This window comes from Rousettus aegyptiacus, unplaced genomic scaffold, assembly GCF_014176215.1.
Source record: "Rousettus aegyptiacus isolate mRouAeg1 unplaced genomic scaffold, mRouAeg1.p scaffold_m13_p_5, whole genome shotgun sequence".
In the NCBI taxonomy this organism is placed as follows: domain Eukaryota; kingdom Metazoa; phylum Chordata; class Mammalia; order Chiroptera; family Pteropodidae; genus Rousettus; species Rousettus aegyptiacus.
The window spans coordinates 74929251-74942235 of NW_023416308.1; the positions used below are offsets into that span (position 1 = coordinate 74929251).

Below are 12985 nucleotides of genomic sequence, written 5' to 3' on the forward strand. Positions count from 1 at the left end.
CCACAGGGGATGCTTGTTTTGGTGGTATTTGTGACAGATGTTTTCATCCGGGACTGACTTCCTTTATCAGATATTTAAGAACCTACTATGTGCCAGGCACTCACTTCATCTGCTGTCAGTAAGGGGTGTCCAGGGACTGCAGACTGCTTGAGGACATAAAATCTAGGGTGAAAGTGAAAGTTCTGCCACTTAGCGTCCTGGACAGAGGAACTGGGGCAGGTATGCCAGGAGACACCAAGCTCAGCAAACCCTCCAATGGAAACCAGGGTCTACCCAGGCCTCTTCTGGCAGAGGGCAGGGAGGGGTAAAGCCTTCCCTCCTGCAAAGAGCCCCTGCAGAGGTCTGATGACTGTTTCCAGGTGAGCAATGGACATGAAATAGTCGGGAAACTGTCTTATGAGAAACAGCTCTAGGCTTTGGGGCTGTGGGGTTGTAGCGGGGTGGGGTTGCTTGTACTACCGCTATAGCTCTGAGGGCCTGGGGTGTGGTGGAGAGAGGCAGGGACCTGAGTTTTCACCGCCTCTCTGTCAGCAGCTTTGTGTCTGTGGTAAGTTTTTCGGCCTCTGGGCATAAAGTTTTTATGCTTTCTCTGTTCCATCTATGCTAATGAAAACACCCAGCACAGTAGCAGGTTGACTTTATTATGGGTCCTTATAGCCCCAGGGCAGTGGGAGAAACCTGGAGGCATTTTTAAACTCAGTAAGGAGGACTTTTTCTTTGCAATGGATTTTTTTTTTTTAATATCCTAAAAATGACAAAGATGATCACAGGACATAACTGAATGGTTAATATGCACATATTCATTTCTTGTATTATTTAAGTGCTGACTTCAGCAGCAGCGACTCAGTATGCATACTTGAAACAATTTAGCCATTTCTGATGTTCACTATTTTGCAGAATCAACTTTGCAAAAGTAAAGAAAAAAGGTATAATTTTTTAGTAGGAAGAACTTTCAAACAAAGAACCATGACTGAGTCCTAGACTGAGCCCTGACCCAGGCCACAGACTGAACTAACTCTTCCTAGCCTCAGTTTTCATCCGAGTATAGAGCTGGAGGAATGGGAGTGTGTATGTACAGAGCTCCACGAAGAAGAGAAATCCTAACCCTAACCCCTGGGGTACCCAACCTGATGGCGAGGGATACATTTCCCCATCACCCAAGTGGTTTTCTTCTCCCCATTCCACTGCCACCAGCTCAGTCCAAGCCCCACTTCTGGCCCGGACTATTGCAGTAGTCTTCTGTTGTCCCTCAGCTCAGTCTGAACCCTCTAACACTTCCTCTTCTGAAATTCACATCTGACCTTGCCCTTCCCCAGCTTAAAAACCGATCAGTTGTTCCCTACTTCCCATAGGACATTCCACATTCTTCAGGTGGCACTGGAGTCCCTTCATAGTTTGTACAAAACTTCCTACTCATGTTCCTTTCCCATCTCTCCCCACCATACAGCCAACACTCTGGCTCTACTGACTGTTTTGGATGTTTCTCCAGTCTTTGTACTTTCCAAACCTCTGGGCCTTTATTCAAGCCAGTCTCTTTGACTAGTGAAATCTCCCCTATATTTTAAGGTTGAACCTCACCTCAGTGCGGTTCAATTGAACATGTTGTGCTGGGCACCTGCTGCATGCTGGGGCAAGATGGGCATGATGCCTTCTCTTGACTCCGTGCTCCCTGCTCAGACAGTCAATTCCTTCCTCCGTGTTCCTTTAGTGCCTTCCAGGCTTCCATGATGGCATGTTATATTGTAGCTGGCTGTTGACATGTCGGTTTTCTGTGCTAGGGGGCAGACGTGTGTCTGGTATCTCTTGGACTCCTGAGAGGCCTCAGACAGGGAACAGGATTGGGTAGGGGAATGAGTCAGGGAAGATTCCTGGAGGAAGTGAGCCCCGAGCTGCTGACCCAAAGGAGAAGCATTCTTTCCTTCTTCTCACTTCCTTCCTGACCCTGGTGCTGGAGGAAAACAGCTGAAACTGACTGTGAAAAGGGAAATGTATATATTTTGAATTGGGGGTTGGGATTTTCCAGCCTGGAGATGATTAAATAAGGCATAAGGCATCTGCGCGCGCTCGCTCTCTCTCTCTCTCTCTCTCTCTCTCTCTCTCTCTCTCTCTCTCTCTCTCTCTCTCTCCTTCCCCCACCCCCCCTCTCCTCTTTTTCCTTCCACACATTTTCTAGGATATGCCAGCTATTGGGGCTACAAAATCAATTAAATAAAACATGTACTTATAGTTTTCTGTTTTCTTACCTGCTCTTTCCTTTATCTGTCTCACTGGATCTGAGTTCAACTCTTGGCATGTCACTTACAGCTCTGACTCTGGACCGGTCATGTCACTTTTCTGAGCCTTAGTTTTCTGATGTATACCACAGAGGAGATAATACCTTCATTATAAAGTTGCAGTTGATAATGTGTGTGAGGTGCTGAGCAGGTGCCTTTGACAGTGGTCGTCACCGAGTGATACCTACTCTCAGACAGGAAGCTTGCTGAGGGCAGTGACCATGTCTAGGGTGTCCTCAGTGCAGGGCCAGACACATGGTACATTAGGGTGGTCGAGCATCCCGGTTCTCTTGGGGCTGTTCAGTCCTACATCTTGGGAAACCCCTCAGTTCTGGGCAAATGGAAATAATTGGTCAGTCTATGTTACATTCTTCGTAAAGCTTTATGGAGCAGATGCACAAGTGAGTGAATCATGAGGGAAGGACAGAGGTGGGACTCGGACGAGCAAGCGGAAGTGCTAGGCAGCTGGCTCGTGGGTGAGAGGAGAGGCCTTGTGAAGGGTCTGGAAGGCCTAGCAGGTGGAATGCGGGAATGGAGCCTGCTGCTGCTTCGCAGGTTACGGGGAGACGCAAGACCCTGAGTCTCTAAGGCTTCCAAGGCCCACGCACTCTTCCTCTGACACATCCAGAGAGAGAGCAGTCATTGATTTCCACTTTTTCTGGAAAGGCCCATAATGAGGCCCTCAGCTGCTCCTCTGTCTCAGAAGCTGGAAGCCTCTTGCTCCCTGACCCACTGTGTTGCGGAGTGTCTGCCCACTGCCTTCTGAGCTGTTCACTCCAGACTGAGATGAGAGTGGGTAGAAACTGGGCCTGGGAGGCTGCAGCCCCATCCTCGGGCCCAGGCCCAGAGATGGAGTGAGGCCTCAGTTTCTCCACATGTTCCATGGGGATACAGCCTTTTCTGCCAGGGTGTTAATAAGATGTTATTTATGGAAGGCACCGTGGCATGTCTAGCACATAGTAGGTACACAACAAGTGTCATTTGTTATCCCTTTCTGTAAATGGGGACAATAGAACTTGCTCTGCATACCTCCCAGGGCTGTTACATGGGCCATATAGGATGTGTGGGCTGTGGGTACACTGGTAAACGGTGTCATGCTCTTCAAATATTTGGGGATGGCATTCTCGATAGATCTGCTCCTGCTTGCTCAGGGTCCCAGGGACAGGTGGGGGCTGACTCTGCCCATCCAGACATAAAAAGATCTCCCTGGGTATGTGCTCCAGGATCACAAAGAAATCCAGCGGTGCTGTCTGCACGTGCACACACACCCTGTGGGCAAGCCCTGCGTTCAGATGGGTTCCGCCTCTTCTGAAACCATTGTAAAAGAGAGAAAAACAGTCAGACTTGGACCAACTGCAGGGAGGGTTTGGTAGCAGCAGGATGCGTGACAGGAAGAAGGAGTGTCCTCCAGAGCCTCATCTGTCTGTTGGGCTGGAGGCAGGGCCTTTGTGAAGACGGGTTGTACCCAGACCGCCTCTGGGCCCTTCTTCCAGCCCAGAGGCGGATTCACCATGAGGCCGGTACAGCTGCAGCTTCAGGCCCTTCACGCTCCAGGGCCCTTTCCAAGGCCCAGCCATGTGTCTACGTGCTCAGAGGTTTTGTGAAATGTGCAAAAGGAAGATTTTTTTTTTTTTTTACTTTTTTTGTTGTTGTTGTTTTAAAGAAGGCTTTTAAACTATATGAGCTTCAGGCTCATTCAAGCTTAGATCTGCCCCCCAATCTGGCTGGGTGGTCCCTTGTGCCAGGATGTTGGTGCCTCATTGCTGCATGTCCTCAGAAGGATCTCATCCCACCATGTGGACCTGATCATCAGTTAAAGCCCTCCCTGCTGAAGGAGGACTTTCAAGGCATCTTAGGAGCCGGTTCTGGGCCAGGCCAAGCCTGCAGCTTCTGCCTACTGTATAAATAAGAGACTGGAAAGGCTTCCGCCTCAGTCTCACTCATCTACAAAGTGGACATAGTACCTACCTGAAAAGGCTGTAGGAAGGTTTAGATAATGTGCCACAGATAAAACTGCCTGGTACAGCCCCAGGCTTGTTGAGGGAACTCAGAAAATGTTCGCGGAAGCTGGATGGAGATGGCTCAGGGGAGCCCACCCTTCCACTGGGATGGAGCCAGTTCTGCTGTCTTTCAAATTCACCAGTGCTGTGCTGTGCCTGATGCTGGCTGCTGGGGGTTCAGGCTGCTGGGTTGCAGTGGTGGTGCTCAGATGAGCTAAGAGGGTGAAAGTGTTTATAAACTGTGAAGTACAGCTCCCTGGGAAGGGGCTGTTGTAAACTGAGTGGCCCTTTTGTGGGGGGATGGGAAGGGTGGAAGTCTAAACTGACTTTCCTGGTCCTGGGTGGCAGTTAGGAGGTGGTGGGTGAGGAGCCTGAACAGTTTTGTGCCTGAGAAAAGTTCCCAGGCAGGCAGAGCTGACCTTCCCTGCGCAGAAAGGAAGCCCGGCCAGTAGGGGGCGCTGCTTTCCCCTTGCAGAGTCAGGGAAGGGTTGCCTCCTGGCCCTTGAGATTTAAGTGGCCCCTTCAGTGTGGGGAGGGAGGAGACTGCAGTGAGGGCTATGAGAAAAGAACATGGGCTTTGGTGTCAGTCCAGGTTTCAAATCCCACTCTTATCACTCCTTATGTTTATGACCTTGAGACAGTTATGTAATCTTTCTGAACCTCGGTTTTCTCATCTTTAAAATGGGGGTGATAATATCCTCCCCTCCACTCCAGGGCTGTGGTAAGGCTTAAATGAGATAATGTAGGGCTTAGCACAGAGCCTGGCACAAGTAGCTGCTGAATAAATGTTGATTGTCCCTTTCTCCTGTCCCATAACCCTTATCGACCTATCTTGCACTCTACCCCTTTTGTGCAAGCACCCAGTTGGACTGTAGGCTCCCTGGGGGCAGGGGTTATGTTTTAGTCTTCCATCATTATACCCCCAGCCCTGGCACAGTACCTTCGAGACATCTTGAATTGGTTGGTGAGAAGCTGCATTGGCCAAAAGAAAAGAGTGCTGAGTTTTCGTCAGAAACTCACATACTGTGCGCCTACTATGTGCTCCTGCTGAGGCCTGGTGTGTGGTCTCTGCCCTTCAGAGATCCAATGGCCGCTTGTAACTTGCAGTGACATTCTCTGTACAAGCGACTTTGTTTCCTTTCTTCTTAGCATCCCTGTAATCAAATCATTATTTGGTCAGCATTTAAAATCTGCTTCTCCCCATTGGAATGCAAGGGCTGCCGGAGCTATGTCCCCAAGTCCCAGTGCCTGGCACAGAGGGCACATGTGCATTTTTGTTGAATGAATGGCTGTCCTTTTCTTTCCCTTCTCTGAATTCAGGCTAGGTATCCCTTCCAGTCCAGCCACTTTCTAGTTGGGGCAAGTCACCCTGCCTCTTTCAGCTTCAGTTTCTTCTTCTTTAAAATGAGGAAAAAAGTGGTCCCAGATAAGTGCTCAGCTGTGCCTGGAACAAGGTAAGCGCCCAAATCACGTCAGCTGCTATTCTTCAAATGCTCTCCAAGGGTCCTTCCACTTCTGCCCTTCAGTGTACTCACCACCTCTGGCTGGAAGGAGAACTTTCCATTCCCCAGACCCTCTCTGCTGGCCTCACAATGGATTTGGAGCTCTGTGCAAACTGTTTATATTTCCCCGGCAGAGTTTATTACCCAGCCGACCTTCTGCAATTAATTACAAGCAGAGAAAATAACTTGTCCCTGGGAGGCTGGGCTTGGCGTAAACAGTCACATCCAGCCAGGGGCCAGCCCAGGGGTGAGGCTCTTTCCTCCAGCCTTTGGAACAGAGAGAGATTGGAGGATTAGGGCTGGGAGGGGTGGCGTGAGGTGGGGAGCCAAAGAGAAACATTTTCCTTCAATAGCTCAGCTCTTGAGGTGCTGGTATGTGCTTTCCTCCTTAGCCCGTGAGGTGCTGGTATGTGCTTTCTCTTAAAATCTTCCTATTTATCCCGTAAGTAGAGACCCTATTTACAGATGAGGAAATCAAGGCTCAGCTAAATTAGTTTGCCCAAGACAAACTAATTGCCAGGCAGGCAGGACCTGAAGGTTCATGTGGTAGCTGTGTAGAAAAATAGACTAGGGAAGACAGGGTAGAAGTTGGGAATGAATTGATCATTCATTCATTCATTCATTTATCAATCCATCATGTATTTGTTGGGCCCCTGTCATGTGTGAAGGGGACCTGAGGAGGGCTGATACTGTTTGTGCCCATACTGAATGTCAGATACTCCCTCAGGATGGTCCCATTAGCAGGCTAATGTGTGGCAGGAGGCGGTTTCTTGGAGGGCAAGGAAGGGAATGGCTTCTATGAATCTCTAGTGGTCATAGCCACACCATCTTATGCTTGAATGGGTGTAGTCTTCAACAGGAAGGGCCTTCTAAGGCTGATCCACTCCTCCAAACCTAGAATCTGGAATTCCTGACCCTTGAGCTCCTGCCTTTGAGCAGAGAAGGCTCAGGGAAAGTTTGGCTCCAGGTTACATAGCAGGAAGGAATAGTGAATACAAGTAGCAAAGTGCTTTTTCTAGTCCATCCATGTCTAGGAGGCAAAATGAGTGATTGGCAAGGGAGGCCTTCACTGGCTGTCCTGGTCCCAAGCACCCTCCCCTCTCCAGGGTTGTAAGTTTTATGTTTCCTGAAGGCCCTTCCAGTCTAGCAATTGCTCTCCACTGGATAGTCTTGCTATGCAGATCTTTGGAGCCTCCATCTTCCGTCTTTGCAGGGAGAAAAGCTGAGACCCAGGAAGGAAAAGGAGCAGGGCACTCCCGCCTCTCTACTCATTTTGAACTTGATGTGTCTGGATCCTGGAACCCCTGGGCTGGGCAGAAGCCTATATCTGTGGCTTCAGACTGTAGTGGAGACTGGGGCTTAGCTTGAGCCATCTACTTTGTGTTGCCAGCACTTGGCCCAGAGCCTGGCATGTGGTAACTGATGCCCAGGGAAGGTGTGACTCAGTGGATGAGTGACTGTCTGCTGGGAGATGAGAACGTAGGGAAAGACACTGTAGTCTGGGAGGTAGGGGGCTTCAGTCCAAGTCACCATCTCTACCACAAATAAACCTCAGTGTCACCTTCTGGGGAACGAGACAGAACAACAGCCCTTACTCATGGAGTCATGTTGTGAATCAGAAGGCAGCAGTGACTATCCGCTATTGCCAAAAAGGGGAAACAGATGGCCCAAATGTCCATCAGTGGATGACTGGATAAACAAATCATGGTCTATTCATATACCATGAAATAGTATTCAGTCGTCCAAGGGAATGAAGTACTGATTCACGCTACAACACAGATGAACCTTGAAAACATTGTGCTATATGAAAAAAGCCATACGTAAAGGTCACATATTATATGATTCCACTTACATGAAATGTCCAGGATAGATAGTCCATAGACATAGAAAGCTGACCTTGGTGGTTTCCAGAGGCTGGGAAAAGGGAGGGGTGGGGAGAAGACACTGCTCATGGGTGAAGGATTTTACTGTGGAGTGATGGAAATGTTTTGGAGCTGGTGGTGGTTTTACACAACACTGTGAATGTACTAAGTGCCACTAATTATTCACTTTAAAATGGTAACTTTTATGTCCTGGGAATTTCACCCTCCCCTCCCTCCCCAATACATTATATTTTCAAATTGCTAATCAAAAAGGTGACATCTGTTAGGAAAGGATACCGAGGGTGAGACACGGGTGCTGGGGGAAGCTACGAGGGAAAAGGTGGTACAGGAGTGAGCAGTTGTGACAGGGTAAATAAAGAAGTCAAGTGGGTGGCAGTTTGGCAGACTGGTTAAGACTAAGGGTTCAACAAGACTGCCAGGGTTCAAAGCTGCGCGGCCTTGGACAATTTCTTTGTTTCAGTTTCTCCACCTATAAAATGGGAATAATAAAGTTTTTATTATGGGAATCTTAATCTTTTATTATGGAAACCTGGAAGTTTTCCTGAGGAGTAAAGGACTTAATATCTATAAAGTGCTTAGATTAGTACTTGGCACAAAGTACTGAATAAGTATTAGCTACTGTTAGTCTCGCTCATTCACATTGTTATTTATTTGTTCATTTACTGAACGCCCCCAGTGAACCTGGCCCTGGGTTGCATTCTGTGGACACAGCTGTGAGCATGACTCAGGGCCTGCTCTCAGGAGCTCCCTCACATCCTGGTGCAGGAGTCATACTTGCAGCACCCTCTTCCCCTTGCTGCACCTGCAGCTTCAGCTGTTAAAGAAAAGTGTTCATCACCTCCTGCTTCTCCAGAGCTGCCTGAGCAGGCATCGTCTCCCCAGAACCAGGCAACCCTCCTTCATGGCATTTGAAAACGCCCTGGGTTTTGAAGGCTGCTGCCTTGGATTTGCGAGGACCTTAGCAAGTCCCTGGGCTTTAGTTTCCCTACCTGATACCAGAAAGATCAGACTGGCTGCGTTCCGGGGTTCTTCTCAGTGTTTTCCGGCCTCCAGACCTCTGAGCTGCATAGTTCACCAGCCTGTTTTTGGAACTGAGTTGGGCCTGAGGTGTCACATCTGCTGAGATTTGATTTATGAAAAGTGGACAGACTTTTCTTTTTGAATCTTTATAAAGATTTATTTGAGTTTGACAGCAGATACACCTGGAAGCAACCTCTCAACAGACTGAGATAAATGCTTCAGAGAATAACTATGTGCAGTTTCTTTTATACATTCGAGGTTATGAGGGAATGTAAGAAAGATTATATGAACGTGAGAGAAAGCATGGACAGTGTTTGGGGCTGGCCAGCCAGGGTAGGGCTTGAGATGGGGGTCAAGGGGTCCTGCCTGGGCTCCAGGCTTCAAGGACTGGGCCTCTGCCTCCCTTTTGGTGTAGTCAGCACCACCCCCCACCCCCACGCCACCCCTCATACACAGTTGGGCTTACCCTCTGTGACATTTGTATTACTGCTTTTTTTCCTTCCTCATTTCCCGTGCCATTAACTTATCCTAATTTCCGTATTTGTTAACCACACAAAAAGTTCCTTATGTGGACGTGCATGTTTATTGAACTATCCCCTTATTTGGTATTTACATTATTTCCAGTTTTTACTCTTGCAAATAATGCTGAAGTGATTAACTTTGAAACTGTCCAGTCACTTCCTGAGGGCAGAATTCTGGAAGTTGCAGAAGTCCCAGGTTCGGCTGTCACCTTCCTTCCTCACCCCTGCACATCTTTTTTACTCCTAAGGTGAGCTTCTTACCTGGGGGTGGTAGGGAGAGGAGGTTCCCTCCAGGTAACTCTCAATATGAGCTGTTCCATTTATTTTTTTGCTACATAACCAATCACCCAATAATTTAGTAGCTTAAAACAACAATATCCATCTTCTTACCTCCCGGTTTCTGTGGGTCAAGAATGTGGAAAGTGCTCAGCTGGGCAGTTCTAGCTCAGGGTCTCTTATGTGCTTGGAGCTGGCTAAGGGGCTGGTGATATTGTCCCTGGAATCTGCCCATGTCTGTCTCTCTCTCATTGCTGCCTCTCTAATCTGGGCCACCTTCATTTCTCACCTGGATGAATGATATCAGCTAAACACACGGTACTCTCTATGGGCCAGGTATTATTCCAAGTTCTTTATATACACGAAGTTGTTCATTTAATCCACCTATCAATCCAAGGATACTGGTGCTGCTGTGATCTTTATTCCAGTCAATAAATGGCAGATAGGGGATTTGAACCTAGAGTAATCTTGTTATTGATCCTGCTCGTTCACTGGTCTCCCTGTGTCCACTCTATCTTCTCGCCCCTTCCATTCTCCACCCAGCAGCCAAAGTGAGCATATTAAAGCATAACTACATCATGTCCCTTCCCTGCTGAAACCCCACTAATGTCTTATCACAGCGACAGTAAAATCCCAACCCCTGACCAAGGCCAGTCAGTGACCAGGCCCTGCTGCCCGACCACTGCTGGCCTAGCCTATCGATCTTCCTCATGAGGTACCTTCAGTGAGTCTGGCTTCTTCCCCTGGAGCCTTCAACCTGCAGGTTCTTTTTTGTTTTGTTTTGTTTTGTTTTGTTTTGTTTTGTTTTGTTTTGTTTTGTTTTGTTTTGCCTCAATGCAAACTCCTTGTCCCTTCCAGAATTATTACTGCTGCTTCTTTAGCTTCTAGTTCAGATACTACTTCTTGAGGAAGCCTTCTCAACTTTTCAGGCTGGTCAGGTCACCCATCCTGGCCTCTTGGAGCACTGCACTTGATATCATTTATCAAAAGAGCCACCACATGCTGTTTATTTGTTCGATGTCCGTCTTGCAAGGCTGCTGTGCTGCACATGTGCAAGGGATGCTGTTGGCATTGTGATCTGTGCCATGGCACCCCCTGGAGTTGTACAGTCCAGGGCCCTACTGTCTTCCTAGCCGGAAGGGAAACTTCATATAGACAGGTTCCATTGCACAAATTTGCCCTAGTCACCATATGTCCCTGGTGGCCAATGGTGTCTGATCCATAGTAGGTATTCAACAAATATTTGTTGAATATTATTCATAGTAATAGACTAATATGTATTACTAGGTGCCAGGCACTATGTTTATTTAATCCTCAGAACAGCCCTTTAGGGTAGGCTCTATTGTCTGCCCTTTTTCACAGAGGCAGAAACAGGCTGAGGGGGGAGGAGTCACTGGACTGATGGCCTTTAGCAAGTGGAGGTTTCAACCAAGGCAGACTGGTTCACTATGATAAGAAGTTTAATGAAAGAAAGAGCCTTAAATTCCAGCAGCTTAGAGCCAGTCAGATGAGGATTGTGAGGGAAAGCCTAGACATAAATCATTACAATAAAGCCTCTCAAGTGGTGGTGAGGGCGTATGAGTAGGGAAGGAGAGAAGAAGGAGAGAAAAGTCCCCTGGACAGGAAGTGGATTTGCTTTGGGGCCACTCTTCTTCTTTGGTGCCAAGCCTGGCTGCCTATTCTCTTGAACACAGTCCATCTCCCAGGCTGGCTGTACCATATGGAGGTCTGAGGAAAGGGGGTGCAGGCCAGGGATGGGGTGGGGGTGAAGTGGGGGTGGGACTCTCTCCCATGTGCCAAAGTCGTACTAGAGGCCTCAGTTCTTATGGCTTGGAGGCCCATTCTTCACCTTCTGCCTACCCTGAGGGGAATGGGAACAGGAGAGCCCCACTGTATAGGCAAGGGAATGGAGAGCCCCACAGAAGTCAAGGGGTTTGTCCAAGTCCCAGAGGTAGCATCAGAACCCAGGTCCGTGGAAGCTCCCCAGCTCCCAGGACTGAGAGAGAGAGAGAGAGAGAGAGAGAGAGAGAGAGAGAGAGCGCGCGCGCAGTGAGAGAAGGGGACAGGCGATGCCAGCAGTGTGTCCTATCAGAGAAAAGGCCTCTGTCGTGGCTTTGTGGAGTGGCCCAAAGTGGCTGCCAGCCCCTGGTTGTCCGGGAGCCCAGAGCAGCTTCAGTGCCCACACTCTTTCCTTTGAATTCCGTGTGTTCCCCCACTGGACTGTGGGCTTTCTAAGGGCTAGGCCTAAACTCTGCCATCAGATCAGTTTTGCTTCACAGTATTTTCTGAGTTTGTGCTAATTCCTTGTATTGGAGCCCAGCCAGCCCAGAGGTCAGGTCTGAGGGTTTTGGGAAGAGTTGATACCTGAGCAGGTCTTGAAGGAGCAGTAGGAGTGAGCAGGTGGAGCTCACATTCCCTTCCTCCTGAGCCTTGGCCCCTTGGGTATAAAGCTGAGGGGGCCCTGGTGACTGATGGGGCCTCCGCACCACCCCCACCACTGGCAGGGCGACCCAGCCCCTAAAGCTTCCAGAGGCTCTAGCTCCTAGCACCTTCCCAGCCACCTGCCCCTCTTAGGCCTCAGCTTCTATCTCTGTCTTTTTCCTCACAAGTTCAGTCTACTGGGGATTCTGTTTTGGTTGGAAAGACTAGGCGGAGGTGTTTGCGTGTCTGGCTCTTTCCTCCTTTCTCATTCCTCCTCCTTTCCTCCCGCTTCCCTCTCAAGATGTTTCCTCTGCCAGCCTGGCTCCACTCCAGCCTCTCCCCTCCTCCTTGGGCAGACACCAGTCATCGTCTCCCACGTGGGACTTCTGTGGGCCATGGCTTTCCAGAGTGTGCCCATAATACCTTCTGCCCCAGAGGAGGAGTCTGCAGGGCATGTCCCTCAGGTTGAGGACATATTGCCGCCTCCCTCCTCCACCGTTTAAAACCCACATCTCCTAGGAGAAGAGGCTTCGGGGCCATCCCAGGGCCGCCTCTTGCTCTGCCTGGGTCTTTGGGCTCATCCCTTTCTCCCTCTGGGCTTCAGTTTCCTGGGGCACCCCACAACCAACACAGCCCCTTGGCACAGAGGCACATAGCATGCCTTGTGTTCATTTGGTAGTAGTTTTGTTCTGCTTTGCCAAGGAGTTTTACTTCTGGCATGGGAGCATTGGGGAGCTGCTCCCCACAACTTGGCGGTGTCTTGAAATGTAGAATTTGCATTACCCCCTCCACCTTTTTCAAATCCCCAGATGAGGCCTCATCACCCCCTGGGGACCTTCATTGGCCCCCTCTCTGTCGGCCCCTCCTAGCAGAGGTTCACAGGGTGAAGCAGACCCATGCCCTGGCCTGATGGACTTCAGTCTGGGCCTTGTATCCTCAGCACCTTGCACTGTGCCATGCTCAATAAATATTTATAAAATGAATGGTTGGAGAAGCTCCAGGGAAGCAGAAAGTAGCATGATGGAGCCTTGAGGAAGGACGAAGTGTTGAGGGAGTACTTCCCAGAGCAGACATAGCTGACCTGGGTTT

The 12985-nt window shown here is 49.2% G+C and overlaps 1 protein-coding gene across 17 annotated transcripts in view; it reads left to right on the plus strand.

The window, feature by feature from the left end:
• ARRB1 (arrestin beta 1) overlaps positions 1–12985 on the plus strand; it is a 71917-nt gene that overhangs the window by 10729 nt on the left and 48203 nt on the right. Inside the window, exon 1 of one of the 17 annotated variants that reach the window (XM_016161549.2) lies at positions 2–359. The exons of 7 other annotated variants lie outside the window; for them this stretch is intronic. Coding sequence is in view for 9 of the 10 variants with exons in the window: in XM_016161529.2 (XP_016017015.2) it covers positions 9245–9447 (203 nt within the window). In the remaining variant the exon portion in view is untranslated. Of the gene's footprint in view, position 1; positions 360–2118; positions 9448–12985 lie in introns of those variants that run through there. 9 more of the 17 variants (XM_016161533.2, XM_016161529.2, XM_016161530.2 and 6 more) reach the window with 9 other exon arrangements.